General features: G+C 63.9%; 2 protein-coding genes across 4 annotated transcripts; both read right to left on the bottom strand.

The window, feature by feature from the left end:
• Positions 1 to 48: 48 nt before the first annotated feature.
• On the bottom strand, positions 49 to 4,226 carry TNFRSF25 (TNF receptor superfamily member 25). Its single transcript, XM_033079543.2, has 7 exons — positions 3,765 to 4,226; positions 2,008 to 2,203; positions 1,774 to 1,905; positions 1,538 to 1,699; positions 1,364 to 1,448; positions 1,217 to 1,278; positions 49 to 1,132 (listed from the first exon to the last, which is right to left on the bottom strand). The coding sequence occupies exons 1-7, from the start codon at positions 3,792 to 3,794 to the stop codon at positions 534 to 536; spliced, it is 1,266 nt and encodes a 421-aa protein (XP_032935434.1). The 5' UTR covers positions 3,795 to 4,226; the 3' UTR covers positions 49 to 533.
• Positions 4,227 to 4,329: 103 nt separating this feature from the next.
• On the bottom strand, positions 4,330 to 15,552 carry PLEKHG5 (pleckstrin homology and RhoGEF domain containing G5). Of its 3 annotated transcripts, none has more exons than XM_033079538.2 (22): positions 15,297 to 15,552; positions 13,371 to 13,447; positions 11,276 to 11,405; positions 10,962 to 11,064; positions 10,821 to 10,881; positions 10,624 to 10,715; positions 10,411 to 10,547; positions 10,186 to 10,334; positions 8,412 to 8,597; positions 8,059 to 8,229; positions 7,890 to 7,985; positions 7,761 to 7,811; positions 7,501 to 7,650; positions 7,313 to 7,423; positions 7,090 to 7,239; positions 6,874 to 7,011; positions 6,559 to 6,678; positions 6,325 to 6,457; positions 6,143 to 6,255; positions 5,908 to 6,062; positions 5,040 to 5,834; positions 4,330 to 4,933 (listed from the first exon to the last, which is right to left on the bottom strand). In XM_033079538.2, the coding sequence occupies exons 1-22, from the start codon at positions 15,427 to 15,429 to the stop codon at positions 4,924 to 4,926; spliced, it is 3,261 nt and encodes a 1,086-aa protein (XP_032935429.1). In that variant the 5' UTR covers positions 15,430 to 15,552; the 3' UTR covers positions 4,330 to 4,923. The 3 variants fall into 3 exon arrangements, with proteins under 3 accessions (XP_032935429.1, XP_032935430.1, XP_032935428.1); XM_033079539.1 differs by lacking the exon at positions 15,297 to 15,552 and adding an exon at positions 14,713 to 14,770; XM_033079537.1 differs by lacking the exon at positions 15,297 to 15,552 and adding an exon at positions 13,864 to 13,881.
• Positions 15,553 to 17,858: the final 2,306 nt, after the last annotated feature.

The raw sequence follows: 17,858 nt of genomic DNA, 5'->3' as shown, positions 1-17,858 counted from the left end.
CCACCCACACCATGCTCGCCGACAGCGGTGCCTCCCTCACCAACATCACCACAATCACCCCCAACACCCACACCGCCTGTACCTCTGCCAGCACCCACACTGCCTGTCACCTGTGGTGGCCACATCGCCATCAGCGGTCCTGAGGCCAGCAGTGCCCTGGTGCCCGGCCGACGCAGCTTTGCGAAGAAGTGCCAGGCGTGGTGGATGGAGAACACACCATTTATTGGGGAGGGGGAAGGAGTGCCCAGCAGCGGGCAGCCTTGAGAACTATCCCATGGGTTTGCGGTGGGCTCGGTGCCCGCTCGTCCCGCGAGTGGCTGGGCAGCCGACGTGCTGAGGCATGGGGTCCTCCCCGGCCCTGGGAGCAGGGGGACATAAATAGAGAGGACAGGCAAGTGGGAAGGGGACATAAAACTGACATAAAATGTCTACACGTCATAAGTAACAATACTTAGGGGTATGGCTGGGATGAGGTGCCCAGTGAGATGTGGAAGTGTTGTGACCTCCCTGTGCCAGGGTGCTGACGCTGGGGATTAGGGTCCCACAGGCAGACTCTGGCGCAGCGCCTCGGCACAGCCGGCCAGCTCCATGCGCTCCAGGGCAGCAAAGACGTGGTCCAGTGTGGCACTGGTCTGCTGGCACCAGCGCTTCAGCATCTCGTACTGCTGGTCCCGGATGTGCACCACCTCCAGCTCCACCAGCTCAATCTCTGCCTCCCGCAGTTCCAGCATGCGCATGAACTCCTTCCAACGCCGTACTGGTACCACATCGATGACGGCGTAGAGCTGGCTGCCCTGCAGCAGGGCACTGCGGGGCTCTGGGGGTGCAGAGGGCTCCCCTTCATCACTGGGCTGCTCACGCAGCAAGGCCTGGTGGTGGAGGCTCTGCTTTGCTGTGCCAGTGGCACGCTCTGTCCCCTGTGGGGAGCACGGCTGCTTGCAGCACAGGTTGTCCCACCTCCGGCACCACGGTGTGGCTGCAGCCCCGGCCATTGAGGAGGTGGCCTGTGCCATGGGGAGGGAGCCACCTGCCAGGGAACCATGCCAGAGCCTCTTCCTCTTGTGGTAGATGGCAAGGGCACCCAGGAAGAGAGGCCCGGTGAGTCCCAGCAGGATGTACTCCAGACCTGAGCCTGAAAGGAGGAGCAGGAGCGTTCCCATCAGCTGTCCAGCATGGTTACTGCACACCACCGACCCTGGCCCCATTGTCCCCGTACCTTGGTCATTGTTGCTTCTGCACACTTGCTGACACTCTTTGCCACACGCGTCCAGTGTGCTCCTGCAAGGAGATGGGACCCATGGGTGCCATGCTGTGCCATGCCATGGGCCCCACATGGGTTCCTAGCTGGAAGGTCAATGCTTACGTGGGGCATGGCTGGCACTTGTCACCGTCTCTGTAGAAGTCAGGTTTGCAGTTGCTGTCGCAAATTGCATCCTGTGTCTCCGAACCTGGGGAGAGGGTGGGAATGAGGCAGGGTAGCCCAGTCAGAGGTGGCACAACTGACAGTTTGTGCCATGGGGCAGGTGGCAGCACTCACAGGGTTGCTGGATGAGGCGTCCGGTGCAGGGCTGGCATTTTCGGCAAGAGAATTCGCTGCACTTAGAAGACAACTCGTGACGGCAGTCACGGAAGTGGCCGGGCTCACAGCCACAGGCGACGTTGCTGGTGGCCGAGCAGTTGCTCAGCACACTCTGGAAAGCTGCAGAAAGCAGGCGGTGAGCAGCATGGCACCACGCTGCTTGGCACAGCACGGTGTGGAGGGTACCAGCTCACCTTGTAGATCACACTCGTAGCAAGCCTGGCACTTGCTGAGGGTGTTGGGCTGGGTGCGGAAGGTGCCAGCGGGACAGGGGAGGCACTTGCCGAGAGTCTCAGGGATTGTGCAGGGCTCGGACAGGAATGTCCCTGCAGGGACAGTGGGGTGACAGGGAGCACGGCCACTCGGAGCAATGCCCCTGCTGTGCCACGGTGTGCTGTGCCATGCCACACGGACTGGGCAGCGCTCACCTGCGGAACACGGAAGGCAGCAATGGCCAGCACTCTCGACCCAGTTCGTGCCGGCGGGGCACCGGGAGATGCTGGCATGTCTCCGCAGGCGGAGGAGTGGCTGCACAAGGACCGGCTGTCTTTGCGGCACGGCGCGGTCCCGCCACCCTGGGGGCTGCAATTCGCTGGCCGCCAGCCACAGCGCTGCCAAGATCACCTGCAAGCAGGGAGAGAGCAGGGCTGCAGGCAGCCGGGTTGTTCCAGGAGCTGGGCGCCCGTGGCTCACGCCAGCTTATACCGGAGACACAGCCGTACCTGGAATTGCGTGTAAACCGGTGCCTGCACCGGGTAGAACGGCTGGAGCCGCGGCCCTCTGCCCCAAAACCGCGTGGGTGTGCTGCCCCCGGGCCGGGAATACCCCGCGACAGCCCCTTGTGCTCTGCCTTCCCCGCAGTACACGAGCAAGCAACTTCCTGCTGGCACTGCGGGGGCCACTGTGCCACAGCCTGTGCAGGGGGCTGTGCCCCCGTGTGCTCTGCAGATGGTGCTGCCAGGCTGGCTGGGGACTGAGATGCTCGGCCGCCTGTGCCAACAGGACCCCTGCCATATCACCAGGGATGGGGACGAAAGAGTCAGGAACTCGGACTGCTGGTGCTGCCAGGGATGGCCAGCTTAGGGAGGTGCCGGTAGCCGGGCGCTTAGGGGTTAATGCTGCCAGTTTTGACTTTCCTGGGGTTTATCTCCCTCACAGAGGAGGTGATTTCCTCCCCGAAAGGAAGCCGTGCTTGGCTCACGCTCTCCCCGATGCTATCGCGCCTCGTTACGCGCGTTCCAAAGTAGGTCACTGTTCCCCCGCGGGGTACCAGGTGCTGTCCGCTCCCGTGAAAGCGCCGGTGGGTGCAGAGAGCACTGCCCACGCTGACACCCCTTCCACAGGCTGGGCCGGGGGCTGAGAGGACCGTGGCACTGACAGTGTGGGCAGGGAGCCAGGGGATTCCTCGCTGGGGGCTGGATTTCCCAGCCGTGATGGCCCCGATTACGGCAGCTGAATCATTTTCTACTAAACCCGCCGCCACCGGCAGACTGGAAACCGCGCTGGGCCGTCCCGCTCGCAGAGCGCTGCCGGCAGATCCGGGCGGCTGCCTCAGTCAGTCCCGACTGCCAGTGGCACATCTGAGTCACCGCTGAGGCACGGCCGTCCCGCAGCGGGGCCCTGCCCGCGCACCCCGCCTGCAGCCGGGCAGCGGCCCCTGCCCAGCGCGGGGAGCGGGTGCCCGCTGGACCCGGAGTGACCGGTGGGCACGGGGCAGGCCCAGGGCTGGCTGTGCGGTGGGGAGAGCCACGGCTGCTTGTGCCCAGCAAACGCCTGTCCCGCCCGGAACGCAGCCGCCGCTCCCGGTGCCCGTGCGCGCCCGTGTGCCGTGGTCACCACCCGTGCGCCCAGCTAGCCCCGAAGGCAGCCCCTGTCCGTATAGCCACTCCCCGCGGCACTGCCCTGCCTGCAGCCCCGTGACTGACCCCACGCTTCCCAGGCCGCAGCCTGTGTGTCTCGTTATGGCCTGTGGCCCCTGTGGTTACGCCACACCGTGAATGTTTTGGTGCAGCAGAGCCCAGCCCCAGCTGTTAGCCAAAGAGGTAAGCGGTTTTGGGGCGCTGGGCACTGGGGTTAATCCATCTTCCCCCCTCCCTCCCTCCTCCAGACCTATGATGGCCACAGCCATGCGACACCCCACAACTGGTGCCCAGGATCCGTGGGACCCCCACGCCACCGCACTCACCCAAGCCACCCCAGGGCAGCAACACTTCATCCTTGTGGCCGATGCGGCTGGGTCATGCCGGGGCGGTGAGGGGAGCGGGCAGCAGGTGCAGTGGGGTGTCGGGGCAGCTCAGTGCCCGGGCAGGGTGCCCCGGCACCCCATGGCTGCCGTCAGCAGCACGCGACGCGTGGTGAGTGAGCGCCAGCCCTCCCGAGGCAGGCTTTTACACCCAACCGCAGCAGGAGGAAATGCTTTTTTGGAAATGAGTCCAGGGGGTACGAAACCACATGACGGAGTGCTAGGCGCGGGAGGGACCTGCACTGCCTCGCCTCGGACCCGGCCACCGCCCTCCCTTGCTCGTTGGCGCAGACCCACGGCTGCGGGGGTGACAGGGGGACGCAGGGTAGGTGGGGAGCAGGGCTGATCTCCGTCCCAGGGCTCCATCCCCACCCTGAGCTCCAAAATGGGAGGCTGGAACTGGCCCCTCTTTGTCTGTCCCGGTGGGGCTTCCTCAGCCACATCGCACCCACCCAGGTGATGCCCAGCCTTGGGTGCTGCTGAAGGCAAAGGAAAGGCGAGGCGGACATGAGCGTGCACCAGCTGGTTTTATTGTTCAGCTGGGACGTGGAGTGCAGATTAGCATGGGGGGGCAGCCGGGGTTCTTGCCTCCGTGCATGTCCCACCGTGGCTCCCGCACTCCGGTCCCAGGTGCTGCCATCCACTGCCACCCCACAGGGCAAACCTGCCTCAGCCCTGCGCCATCCTCTCCTGCCACCAGCCCCAGTTTCCTCCCTGCACTGCCCACAGCACAGTGCCACCAGCACCACGACCCTCTCAGCAACTTCTCCACTCACCACTGCCAACATCATCATCCCTTCCTCGCCTGCAGGAGCTGACCCACAGTCTCCCACAGCCCCCCATAGCCCCAGGATCCCCTGCCCGACAACTCGCATGTCTGTGGACAGGGGGTTCAGCACAAGCCACGTGCCATGTCCAGCCCTGCACCGCCATGCCCAGGACACGTCCTTGCCAAGGGGACTGGTCTGCATCCCCATCCATGTCCCCACCAGCGTGGCATCCCCGTGCCTGCTCTGCCCAGCCCCGGCATTACGCTACGGTTAGAAGCAGGAGAAGCTCCTTGGTACATCCGTGCATCTGTCCTTTTCCACACCAGCGGTTCTCAGACCTCCCTGCAAGACATAGAGTGGGGAGAGATGCCTTCAGCACTGGGACTCTGTCCCTGGGAAGCCCCTGGAAGGGCTGGCCGTCCCCCAGGAGCAGGCAGCATGTGCTTACGAGGCCGTCAGCGTGGAGTTGAGCAGCAGCGTGGTCCGGATCCGGTACAGCTGAGCCAGTGTCAGCTTGCGGTGCTGCGCCGACTGTGGGTCCGAGAGGGTTCGGCGGGCAGGAGGCTGGAAGTCGCGCCTGAGCTCCCCTGGCAGGGATGCTGGGCTCTCCACTGGTGCCTCTGGCTCTGAGAGCTCTGATGTGGAGCTGCCACTGCTGCCGGGGGCAGCCAGAGCTGTGGGGTCTTGGCTAGTCCGGGGGGAACCAGCACAGAGGTCAGAGAGGCTGCGGCTTTGGCTTAGGGGGCCTGGGGAAGTGGGGGACAGGAGCTGGGGCAAGCTGGCCTCCGACTTGGACTTAAGCACCCTGGCTGGGCAAGGCAGGAGCTGCACGGGCGTCCGGCGGCGCAGCCGGGGCGAGGCAGGCCGGGGCGCAGGAGGGGCCAGGGAGGGCTCCTGCCCCTCCTCGGCCGTCCCCTGTGGCTGCTGGCTGAAGTCCCGCAGAGAGGCAGGTGAGAGCGTGCCATAGGCGCTGTCGATGGAGGACGAGCGGCAGCCGCTGCCTGGGGAGGCCACGCCGTGGGGCAGGGGAACAGGCAGGGCGCCTGCAGGCAGCTCCTGGGTGGGGGTCTCGGCAGAGGTGGGGGTCTCAGCAGAGGTGCCAGTGCCGATGGAGGTGCTGGTGCTGATGGACGAGCCATCCGAGGTTGAACTGAAGGGTCCTGTGTCCCAGTCTGGGGAGGAGAGCTCATCGCCACCCTCTGCTGCCGCCATGGCAAGCGTCTCGGTGGAGCCGTCGGACGGGCTGTGGGTAAAAGAAGGTGAGGAGGGGCCTGTGCCAGGCTGGGGGTGTGCAGGTCCCCCCTCCTGCTCCCTACCACTGCTGTGAGTCCGGGCTGGCGCTGCTGTGGTGCAGGATGGTGGGTGAACTGGCAGCTGAGGTGCCACTCTCACCATCATCCTCCTCATCCTCCTCGTCCTCCTCCTCCTGCTCCTCCATGCGCCAGCGCTGCCGCAGCCGCTGCAGCAGGTTCTGGGAAGGGGGAGTCATCAGTGAGGAATGGGGCGTGCACAGGGCACCCACGGGTCCCCCACCCACCCATGTGCCCTCACCTGGGCATTGCGCACGGCCTCGACCCAGCTGCGGCACAACTGCCCACTGGTCTGGAAGGTGTAGGCGGCCACAGCACTCCCCAGCTCGTTCAGGTAGATGAGGAGAAAGGAGCCTGTGGGCAGGGGCTGTCAGCAGTGTCCAGGGACCTCCCTGTAGTCCCCCTTATGCCCATTGCTCTCACCTGGGTCTCTGAGCTCCCGGCAAACAACTCTGTCCACCAGCAAGGGCTGCCGTATCACCTTGGTGCGCTCAGCCTTCTTGAAAGGCTTGGTGATGAGGAAGAGGTCAGTGAAGAGGAAGCAGTAGACGTCCATCTGTGGGTGAGAATGTGGCCGTGGGCGTCAGTCCGTGCAGAGAGTGAGGGCGGGCAGGCAGGGGTCAGAGCCGAGATCTCCCTGTCCCCTGCAGTCCTCACCTTGCTGTCTTTACCTTCCCGCATCCTCAGGCTGCCCTCAAGGAGGAGCTGCCGGGTGTCCTCCGGGGAGGTGCCAGGGATGGGGGCAGTCAGGTCCAGCCGCAGGAACTCCTTCAGCAGCTGCCAGAAGCCCTCAGTGTCAGCATGGGGTGCATGGGGTAATATGGCACAGGCGGCATGGCATGACATAGCAAGGGGTGGCTTGGCATGAAGTGACATAGAGTGGCAGAGCAGGGTGGCAGAGCAGGGTGGCAGAGGATGGCATTGAAGGGCATGGTGTGGCGTGAGATGGCAGCTCTGCCATGTCCAGCCTACCTTGTCCACCTCATCTGTGCTGCCCTCCACCACCTCGTAGGCATCGATCCGGCTGAGAATGGCGTCCAGGCGCTGCCGCTCCTGCCGCTGGCGCATCCGCGAGTTGACATCGTTGATGAAGCGCTCCACAGAGCTGATCTGTGCCAGGAGTGGCAGTGGGTTTGAGGGGCCAGGGGGGGGCCACCGACCCTGCTGCCCCCCACCCCAATCCCTTACCATGGTGGTGATGGCTTCACGGGCGCGTGGGTCATCTGTCTTCTTCAGGATAGACTTGAGGAGCAGCGGGTACTTGGTGAGGCGCTGGTGAGGTTTCACCAGCATGTCGCTCAGCTTCAGGCGGCTGCACTGCTCCTGCTTCTCAGCCCACTGTGGCACACAGGCATTAGCACCGGCACCGCCCTGGCCCCAGCCCCAGGCCCGGTCCCCGCCCTCCCCTTACCGTCACATAGGTGCGGAAGAGCTCGCTGTCCCGCAGCAGTGCCCGCATGTACTCCATGCAGCCCTCCTCCTCCATGCAATACCGCACATAGGGCTTGAAGAGGGTCCCGAACTGAGGGACACAAGGGGGTCACCATGCAGCACACACCGTGGTCTGGCTCCCCACCGTGGCGTGGCATCCCCACTCACCATCTTGAAGGCATCAAGGAAGTCAATGGGGTCAAGCAGTGCCCCAGTCCGTCGTGCCTTGGCCAGCACTGAGGCCATGACACTGCGCCACAGCTTGCAGTGCAGCCGGATGATCTCCCCAATGTTGCTGAAGAGCCGCTCGGCATCCACCTGTGGGGGTGAGGTGGGCAGTGCTGGGGAACAACACCTCCACCCTGCAGCATGGCACGGCTGAGGAGCCATCTCTGAACAGCCTGTCCCCTGCAGCCCTCTCCACTTACCTCACAGAGCAGCCCTGACTCTTGCAGGTTCACCAGGCAGGAGAGAAAGAGCTGTGGGGAGAGTGGGGAGCCAGTGAGCTGCAGCCACAGTCCCCAGCCCAGCACAGTGCAGCAGCTGCCAATACTCACATCAGTGATGACTTTGAGGTTCCGGATGTAGGTGGCCTCTGTGTGCAGCAGCTCCCAGATGGCTTCCTGCTGGTGGCACTGCCGGCGCGACAGGACCTGCCAGGCTGAGTGTCAGCACTGTGCTGGGGCCTGGGCAGAGCCCCTGAGACTCCCCAGGCCCTGTCCCTACCTCTGTGCCCTGGATGATCTGCTGCCAGCTGTCCTCCAGCGTCAGCCCAGCCTCGTCCCCATCCTCCTCCCAGGAGTCGCGGTCAAAGCGGAGCTGGGGCGGCAGCTTGGGCAGCCCAAAGGTGCTGTAGGCGTGCAGCCTGTTCACCAGCTGCTCCAGCTTCTCAGTGTCCTGGCCAAAAGTGTGGGACAGAGTGGCTCGGCAGGGGCCAGCAGGCTTGTGCCACGGACCACCTCACCCCACCTGTGGAACTAGGGTCTCGAGCCCCAGGGGGACCCATCCCAGCTCCCCAGCTTAGCCACAGACAGTGGCTATGTCCCCACACCCCCTCCCCATGCCTGCATTGCACGTACCCGCACGAAGGAGCCCGTGTTAGTCCCGGAGCCGAAGAAGCCGCTGAAGCGGCTGGCAGCGCGATTCTTCCAGGTGTCGGTGCCATTGGTGGGCAGAGAGCTGCTGCCGTGCAGGGCTGGCTCAGGGCTGGGGATGCTGGTATCCCCCAGGAACTCTGTTATGTTCTTCCTTCGCCGTCCTGGAGCCTGCAGCGGGGACAGCCAGTGTCCCCAGGGTCAGTGCCCAGCGGTGCGGCCATGGCACTGGGATGGGGACAGCAGCCTGGCTGACCTCGAGCATCGTGGGACAGACAGACACCCAGATGGCAGCCCCGGGCAGTGGGGTCCCGGGGCCACGCTCCCCTGCCCGCACTGACCTGCCTACCTGCATCCCGGGGGTGCAGAGCCCCGGGGGTGCAGGACCCCGGGTGCTACCTGGCCAAGCCCGGCCGGCCATGGACAAGCGGCCCCTGCAGCGCGGGGGCTCAGGGCATCCCGAGGGTCGCAGCACCCGGCCGAGCCGCCCGTCCTGCCGCACTCCCGGCTCGGACCACAGAGCCGGGGCCGGGCAGGCTGTGGCCGAGCTCCTCCGAAACAAAAGGAGGTGGGGCCAGCGCCGAAAACCTAATTTCCCTCCTCGGCAGATAAGCTACCAGAGCTGAACAATTCACCGGCGGAGATCAAAGCCCCCCGGCTGGTCGCGAGAGCTGGGTCACGGCCAAGAGGCTCCCGCAGCCCCGGGCACCGCTGTACCGGCTGCTCCCTGTGTGTCCCTGGGCCGTGCCGGGATGTGGCCGCTGCCATCTCGTCACCGTGGCACAAAACTCAACAGGCTCGGGGCTCCCTGCCTGCCACCAAGCCCTGGGAAGCCCCATGCTGCTGCCACCGCCGCCAGCACGGCCCCACACCCTGCCACGTTCGCAGACCCAGGCGGCAAGAGCTGCTCCGGGCACCATCCCCATTACTCACTGTGCTGTCACTTCTCCAGGTGCGCCGGCTGCCACCAGCCCCATCGCCTCGGTGCCGCTTGGGGCCCACCTGTCCCCAGGAAGGTGGTCGGGATCGAGACCCCCACAGAGGTGGCTGGTTGCCCGCTTGACCCCTGGCCCTGCTAGTGCCTTGCGGGTCCTGCAGCCAGGCATTATAGTGCTGGACACGGGCAGACACTAGCCCTGGCCATGCAGCCAGCTTGCCACCCTCAGGGTCTGCTGGCACAGGACCAAGCAGTGCCCCCTGGCCAGATCCTGCAGAGCTGCTCCCCGCGGGCCTGGCACCCTGCTGCCATGGGAGTGACACCCAGCACGGTCCCACGCCTTATCTGGGGCCAGGGTCCATGGGGCAGGACAGAGCTGCTGTGCTCAGCAACTACCAGGCGTCGCAGTGAGAGGAGGGCCAGCGGCCAGGGCGAGTCCTGGGGCCAGGAGGAGTCCCAGGGGTGGGGTGGCACCGAGTGGCAGCCACTGCCGGGGCCCCCAGGGCTCCTGTTTGCCTTTGCTTTGGTGCCAGCCTGTACCTGGCACAGCCGATGGGCTGGTGCTGCTGCTTGAGCTGCTACTCTACCATGGTGTAGCCAGCACAGCACAACACAGCACAGCTAGCATGGCACAGCCAGGGGAAAAAGTGGGTCTTGGGGGCTCCAGGGGGATCTCCAGCCCACACCACAACAAGGCCATGGAGAAGACACCACGCTGTTGCCCCATGACCCATCTTCAGAAAGAATGGCTGTGGGAGGATATCACACACACTGCCATCCCATCCCAAATTCCTTCCTCCCCAGACTAGCACTGGCACTCACCAGGCTCTCACTGCCCTCCCGGCGTCCTGGCAGCGGCTCCAGTGCCGGTCCAAGGAATGCAGCACTGCTGGCAGGATGCAGGATGGGCAGGCTGGCTGACCTGGCGTCTCGCACTGCCTGCTCCACCTTCATCTCATCCCCAGGCTTGGCTGTGGGAGCATCAGGCTGTCAGTGTGCTCTGGAAACTCTGGAGCAGCCAAACCTCCCTCTGGGCCCCCGCAGCACCTTTGACCCGCAGGTAATGTCCCCCGAAGCGATACGCCTCGAACTGCAGGGACAGAGGCGTGTGGGACTGGTCCAGGTAGATGTCCACTTTGCCCAGCTCAATCGCCTTCCTCTCAAAGACTGGCAGCAGCACTTCCCTGCAGGACATGAGCCCCACATTTGTCTCTGCATCTGTACCCACATTGTACCTTGTCCTGTTCCCAGCAGACTCACCCCAGTGACTTCTTCTTCACAGCTGGCACGATCTCTGCCTCGATGTCGATGCTGAGGTCAAACTTCAAGGTGAAACACTCCTTGCTGGGGTCCTGGGGACAGGTGGCAGCTGCTTGCCCAGGGGTTCCTCCCTCCCTCCCACCAGGGCCATCCTGCTGCCCTGCCGAGTGCCCCACGGAGAGGAGCTGGTGTCTTACGTCCGTGTGCCTGCGCCAAGCCTTCTTCTTGGGAAGCTTCAGCGCTGAGCTCCTGCGTTCCCTGCGGGCACAGGGAGGGCAGGGTGACAGGGATGCCACGGGCTGGGGCTGCACACGGGCTGTGCAGGGCTAGGCGCTCACCCTCTGCTCTCTGCCGGACATTCCTCCTCCTCCTCCACATCAGAGGCAGGGCTGGTGCGCGGGGGGCACGAACGTGTCGACATGTTGCGGGCCAGGATGGAGCCTGCAAACGGGCATCGAGCTGGGCTGTGACAGCTCCCCCAGCCCCGTGCTGGCTCCCACTGCATCCCACTCCCATCCCTGAGTTGCACCAGCCCCAAGCGCATTTCATCACTCCCATCCCTGCGCTGCACCTCTGCCGCGGAGGTGTCACAGCGGTGTCACAGCGGTGCCACAGCGGTGTCACAGCGGTGCCGCAGCCCCGTCCGGCTCACCTTGCGGGGACAGGTCGAAGCGGATGTGGCCATCGAAGTGCATGGCGCCATGGAGGCGGCCGTCGCAGAGCTCACACAGGCTGAGGGGGCCGCTGCGGCTCAGCTGCCGGCACTCGGCGTGGTGGCATTCCTGCGGGGACATGTGCCCATCAGACAGGGCCTGCCCGGGGCTGCCGGCTGTGCCGTGTTGGCAGGAGGGATGGTCAGCACCACGAGCAGTAAGGTTCCCTCTCCCACCCCCAAATGCAGCTGGCACGCTGCTCATAGGGAATGCTGGAGCCAGAGTGGGCACAGGGAAAGCAGCATGACCAGGGCATGGCTATATGGCAGTGGGTGCTGTAAGGGCGTGGTGATGACACGGGAGCTTGTGCACCGCAGAGCCCCCCCCGCCCCACTGCAATGAGCAGAGACCCTGGGACACCTGCACATGCCGAGGCTTGGACAAGGAGCTGCGGGACAGTCACCTGCACCGTGGCACTAGCACCTCACCAGCGGCCCAGGAGGCCGCCCTGGCACCCCACAGCCCCTTTGTGCTGACGAGAGCCGTGTCCCCGTGGCAGGACGGAGGAAGCGAGCGTCTGCAGCCAAACAATGCTCGAAGCCGGCGAGTTTCCTCCGATTGTGTGCGGCCACGGCCACGGCCCCAACCCCTCCAGGCATTCACAGCGGGTTATTTTTAAACCCCCAGCCAGGCCCTCAGCACAGTGCATAGCCTGTGTTCCCTGGCCAGTGCCCGTCTCACTGGGGCTCTTACTGGCCCCGCTCCTGGGGATGTGGCGCCACCGGCCACTGCCAGCAAGCCCTGCTGCACCGCTGATATATCTCCGTCCCCGTGTGGGACCCTCACGGCCACCCTGCCCGCGGAGGGGTGCGAGGGTGCTGGGAGGACACAGCCCTGCCCGGGCTTGCCTGCAGCACCCCGCGCTGCAGCGGGGAGGAAGCGCCTGTGCAGCTCCAGCCGCCCCCGCTTCCTGCCCTCCTTCCTCCGGCGCTGCTGAGGTCAGAGCTGACGCGCTCCCACCACCCGCGCTCTCTCCGAGGGGCCGCCGGCCCCTCTGCCATCCCTGCCATCCACAGTGTCCTATCCTAGAATTCGAGGCAGTCTCAGCCCCAGGACGCCCCTCAGCCCTCCTCCTCTCCCAGCACGGCGTTGCTGCCATCGTGGCCATCGTGACACCTGCGTGTGGGAGTATGGCCGAGGGTCCAGCCAGTGCCCGCAGCTGGCATTCATTCTGTGACATCCCCTGGCAGCCGCTCCAGAGAGATGCGGCGCTTCTCATCCACCCTGTTCCAGCAGCCCATCCGTGGACTCATCCCCACAGGAGGTGCCAGGCGGAATGGCCGAACCCCTCTGCCCACCCCAGGGATCAGCTCCTGATCCAAGCCCCACGGAACTCCCAGCACACAACAGCTCCGCCGCCCCTCAGCAGGTGCCTCACAAAGCGAGTGGGTTCACACCGTGATCCTGCACCATGACACGGCAGGATGAGCCCCCAGCCTGACCAGTCCTCCTCCCCCAAGCGCTACCTGGCAGGCATCAGGGGTCTGGCGACAGCGGCGGAGTGGCCTCAGTCGCTCTCGGCAGTCCCACCTGCGCTCCTGGGCAGCTACAGCCCAATGCCACGTGTGCCCCAGCAGCACCGGCCCTGCCAGCCCGGCGTGCAAACAGAGCACCGCGGCACACCCCCGGTGCACCCGGGCTGTCCTGCCTGCTGCGCCGGAGACACCGCCTGAGGCCCCGCACTGCAGCCCCGGGGACTCGCCAGGAGCCAGGGCGTGGGTCCGGCCTGGCTCCCTACAGGAGAGAAGGGACCCTAAATCCGCCCTGGCTTCACGTTAGCGAGCGGGGGGACAGACGGGCTGTAGTGGATTAGCCCAAATCAGGGCAGCTTGGAGAAACGCGTAAATCGCCGATGTGCCCTTAAATGTCAGCAGGACCGCGACACCAGCAGGGAATACACACCCGGCACGGCAGGCCGGGAGCTGCCGACCAAGGCAGGGAGAGGCAGGTTGGGCAGAGCTGTTCGCTGGCCCTTCTCACCTCCAAGACCCCAGGCAGCACTGCCCGACGCTGCCCGCACCTCGCGGGACCCACCTTGGTCGCCCTTCTCTCTCCAGCGCAGTCGGGATTCTGGCAGTGCAGCACTGTCTCTTCTTCTGGGCACGGCTCGGCTGTGGAGAGAGTAGGGTCAGTGCCTGGGCGCTGCGGTGAGCCCCCTCCGGGTCCGTGCTGAGCCCCCACACCAGGAATCCCGGGTCTCAGAGGTCGGCAGAGCACTCGGGCTCAGCCCGCTCCTGCCCGCCCCACAGCTCATCCAGGGCGATGAAGCCCCATGCCCAAGGAGCCAGTGGTGCATCCCCGCCGGAGAAACGCACAAGTTACAGAATCCGGCACCTCCTGCTCAGCACCCCAGGGTACAGGATAAGGACACGGACCTGCCCCAGCTCCCCTGGGGCTGGCACGGCCTGGGGCTGCAGCAGCAACACTAAATCTGCCGCTGTCAGCCCCCAATGGGGCTTAGGAGCTTGACAGTTAAATCGGCCTTACGGACAAATCCTATTTTGAAGGCTTTTGTTATGTGTCGAACCTAATAGTTTAAAAATAACAGACTCCGCGCTGCTCGCAGCGGCAAACGAGCAGTACAGACACCCTCTGGCAGGACAGCCCCGCTGCAGGCAGGGATGCAGCGTTGGGAAGCTGCCTGCTGGGCAGGGAGCCACTGCCGGGGATGTGGAGAGGCCAGATGGCATGGCTCTGCCACAATGGCACTGCTCTACCAGGTGTCACGGCTATTACACCAGCCCAGCGGCACAGGGACTTCCCCGCCGCACCACTTTCCTCTCCCGCATCCTTCCTGCCAACAAAAACAGCATCCACGCCGACCCGAGCGAGACCGCGGCCAAGGCCAGGGTTAGAAACAGTCTGCGGGATAGAACAGTCTGCCTTTTGAGGCAGCTCTGAAAAAAACTGCTGCTTCTGCCTGGAGAGGGGGAAGCAACTCGGAATGGTGCTGGCTGCTCAAGCTCCCATCTTGGGAGGCGATGCCGGGGCTGCTGTGGCACCATGGACGCTGCTGGACGGTGCAGGAGCAGCCGGGCAGGGCTCAGCTCGTCGCCCTCCGGGAGCAGGGCTGGGAGCCGGGCTGGGAGCCGGGCTGGGAGCAGGGCTGGGAGCCGGGCTAGGAGCCGGGCTGGGAACAGGGCTGGGAGCCGGGCTAGGAGCCGGGCTGGGAGCCGGGCTGGGAGCCGGGGCCGGGCGCTGCCCCCGCGGCAGGAGCACAATGAGGCCTCTGTCCCCGCGGCCGCCCCGCAGCGCCCGCCGGCCTTGGTCGGCCCCCGCCCCCCGCCGCTGCCGTTTCACTTGACCTATCGGGAATAATAACGGAAACAAATAACAAATTCTTTCATGCACCCAAGGGAAAGTTTTCCAAACTCACCAAAAACTAGAGGCTGGCCGAAGCGGCCGGCGGTGCCAGGGATCAGCCAGAGCCGCGTGGCCGTTCCCAAAAGCCGACCCTGCCCGCGGGTCACACACACACACCAGGGCCTGGGACACCGGGCTGGGAGCTCCTCGCAGGGAGCCCCGCTTTGTGTCAGAGGCAAGAGCGTGTCCGGATCCCCACCAGACACTCCGGGGGCTGCAGGAGAGATCCTGTCCCCATCAGCTCCTCTCCCCGCCCGGTCACCTCCTCCTTCTCCTGCTGCCGGCTGTGCTATTACACCCGGCGGACCCGGTGACGGCAAACGAGTTTTGAAACCGGATCGTCCTTGCGGCAGAGCGCACAGCAGCAGCAGCAGCAGCAGCTAGCTCTTTCAAACGCCTGCCTGGGCCGGGGGAAGCGGCGGTGGCACCGGGCGCTTTGCTGAGCGCTCCCCAGCTGCACCTGTAGCATTCCCACGGCATCCCGGCGGCACTCAGGATGTTCTCCCAACCCCTCACCGTCGTTGCTAGAGCTGGAGGCTTTGGGCAGCCGCGCTCAGCCACAACCTGCCGGTTGCCCAAAGTGCCCCAGCCACCTACCCCCGAGCTCCTCGCTGACGTCCAGGCTGGAGCTCCAGGAGAAGCGCTCCGCTGCCCCGCACTCCAGCCCCGCCAGGCCGGGCGGCAAAGCCTCCAGCTCGTAGGCACCCCGCTTCTTCCAGTACAGAAACATCCTGGGGCTGCGGCCGGGGGGCCCCCCGTAGCCGTGCCCGCCCCGGCGGGGCCACCGGTGGGACTAACCGGGGGAGACCAGCTCGGGCTTTAAGAGTGGGTCCCGGTCTCTGGACAAGCGGTGCATTGACGCCGCCGGCGGGAGCCGCGGGGCGGCCGAGGGTGCTGCTGGAGGCTGCCCAGCGCCCGCGCGGGGGGCGCACAAAGGGCCTTTCTTCAGCCTCCTACAGACATTGCACAAATTTCACTTTCCACCGTCTATGGAAGACATTCGGCCACGGAGACAAGACGTGCTTGTGATGGAAAGAATCAGCATTAAGAAGGGGGATGTTTGGCGGCTCTGCTGACCGCCCGGCTCTTGAGGGGGCAGGAATGCGCCGCCCCGAGCTCCAGTTGTATCCCTGCACCCGTGGGCACACGGGGGCCCCCGCTCACATAGGGAAAACCAGGGATCTTCAGGGGGATTTTCCTCCTGCTAATCCAAGAAAGCACCAGATAGGGCTTAAACCCCACAAAGACAACAAAAATGGCACCTTGATCCTGCCTCATGCCAAGACCCATCCCAACCTCCAAACTCACCCCAGCATCTCCTTCCAGAGGCGCCAGGTGCTTCTCAGAATTTTGTTGCTTCTAGGCACCCTTTGCCAGAAATTCACTCGTAAATCACTGCTGCAAAAGTAACAGATGCCAACCAACGTATTGCAAAATTAATCCTGCTTGATTTAGTGCATCCTTAATACTAAGAACGCTGACACAGATTTCCATTGATCACGGAACAGCGTTCTTGATGGGACGTTTCATGCTCCAAAGCCCCCAGCCTCCCCATTGTCCCTCTTCTCCTCAGGGAGCACCAGAAGCCAGAGGTTTGCCATTCCCACGGCTGCAGCATCCACCTCTGGGGCCCAGCAGGCACTGGCACCCCCCTGCCCACCCCCAAAATGCCCCAAACCAGATGCAGCTCAGCACACAGGCGTTACTCACTTGCTCCCTGGCTCTGAGGGACGGAGACACCGTGAGATCCATTGCCCTCAGCTGGGTAAGGTGGATGCTGGGGGCTGGTGACAACACTAAGGGAGGATGCTTTTAGTGTTGGGCATTTCTGCCATGTCCTTTGTCTATCTCACCTTTCCTGAAGCTTTTTCCACCCACTCCCTCGTGATTAAACTCCCGTCTCACCCCGCCTGGGATGCTCCCCCTGGCTGCACCGTGGCCCCTTTATTTACTTTAGCCACTGTTCAGGCCACAATGCTAGCCAACTTCTTCCTTTGCTGCCAGACCCAGCCATATGGGGATAATTAGGCCTGGATTAAGTTTAACTCTTTACAAGTCTGCAACACTGCACAGCCTCTTGTGGCTCTTCTCCAGCTCTGTCCCCTCCTCACCTCTCAACCCAGTTTTTTTGTTTGTTTACAGCTGCTCATTTGGTAGTTCTAGGAAATCACTTCCCAAACCAGATAAAAGCAATTTTGCAGATCCCTCACACCCACAGCAGCCAAAAAGCTCTGGCCCCAAGTGGTACAGCACATTCCTCCTTCCTCTGCTTCCTTCCCTCCTCCACAGACCTGGCCCACAGAATTTGAACCACCATTGGGCTCGGGGGGCTGCAGACTCCAGGGCTGGACTGTTCCCCACTCTGTGCTGCTGCCACTCCTCATTTTACAGGAGATGCTGTCAGAAGCCAGGTTACTTTTGCAGTCACAGATTCAGTAAGAGCCCTGTGTGTTCTTACCCATAAAGAAGGATTTTTTCCAAAAACATCCTCAACTTCACCCAAGGCACTCACCCTTGTGCGATTCCCACCACTCCCAGCTTCCCTTGGGAACAAATTGCTAATTGACAAAGGATTGGGAAGAAAAAAGAAATAAAGTTCCTGGGCCAGAGCAGATGGGGTCAGGTAAGGCCATGCACCCCAGTGTCCCATGCAGCACTTTGGTGACAAGTTACTCCCCAGTCACATCCTGTTACAGCCTCCATCCATGGCACAGTCCCTTAGAGCTGGGGCCACGTCAAAGCCAAAGTTGCTCCCAGACTGTGCTCAGGGCACTGAGTTCACCCTGCAGCACCAGATATGCAGCTGGGACAGCACAGGGCAGGAGAGAGCAGTCACAGTGGACAGACAGGATGGGCTGTGACAGTGCAGCACCGAGTGGCTCCATCTTTGTCACTCAGGGGGACAGACATGTCCCGATAATGCTCCTTCCTTCCCCTCTCCTTGATCAGCATGACACCCAGTGCCAGAAACCCACCATGGGCCCTTCTCCAGACCCAGGGGACAGTGAAGTTCTGCTCAGGGCACTGTGGATTGCTGACAACCAGAGCTCCCCGAGGGCCAGACATGCAGTGGGGAGGGGTCCTGACCAGGGTGAGTGAAATGGTAGCTGTGCCCCCACATGTGTCAGCCTTGGCCTAGGAAAAGATCCAAACTAGTCC

Source organism: Catharus ustulatus, chromosome 24 (genome assembly GCF_009819885.2).
Source record: "Catharus ustulatus isolate bCatUst1 chromosome 24, bCatUst1.pri.v2, whole genome shotgun sequence".
NCBI classification, from domain to species: domain Eukaryota; kingdom Metazoa; phylum Chordata; class Aves; order Passeriformes; family Turdidae; genus Catharus; species Catharus ustulatus.
The sequence above is the reverse complement of the archived record's forward strand: the minus strand, read 5'-3'. Positions and strand labels throughout refer to the sequence as shown.

Excerpts from the sequence above, each read along its gene's own strand:
- PLEKHG5 (XM_033079538.2), bottom strand. The coding sequence starts at position 15,429 with ATGTTTCTGTACTGGAAGAAGCGGGGTGCCTACGAGCTGGAGGCTTTG. Across the intron at positions 10,335-10,410 it reads ACATTACCTGCGGGTCAAAG|CCAAGCCTGGGGATGAGATG; the intron begins GTGCTGCGGGGG and ends ATGCTCCCACAG. Across the intron at positions 6,256-6,324 it reads CCGGGAGCTCAGAGACCCAG|GCTCCTTTCTCCTCATCTAC; the intron begins GTGAGAGCAATG and ends CCCTGCCCACAG.
- TNFRSF25 (XM_033079543.2), bottom strand. The coding sequence starts at position 3,794 with ATGAAGTGTTGCTGCCCTGGGGTGGCTTGG. Across the intron at positions 2,204-3,764 it reads GCTGCCCTGGGGTGGCTTGG|GTGATCTTGGCAGCGCTGTG; the intron begins GTGAGTGCGGTG and ends CCCTGCTTGCAG. Across the intron at positions 1,133-1,216 it reads CAGAAGCAACAATGACCAAG|GCTCAGGTCTGGAGTACATC; the intron begins GTACGGGGACAA and ends TCCTCCTTTCAG.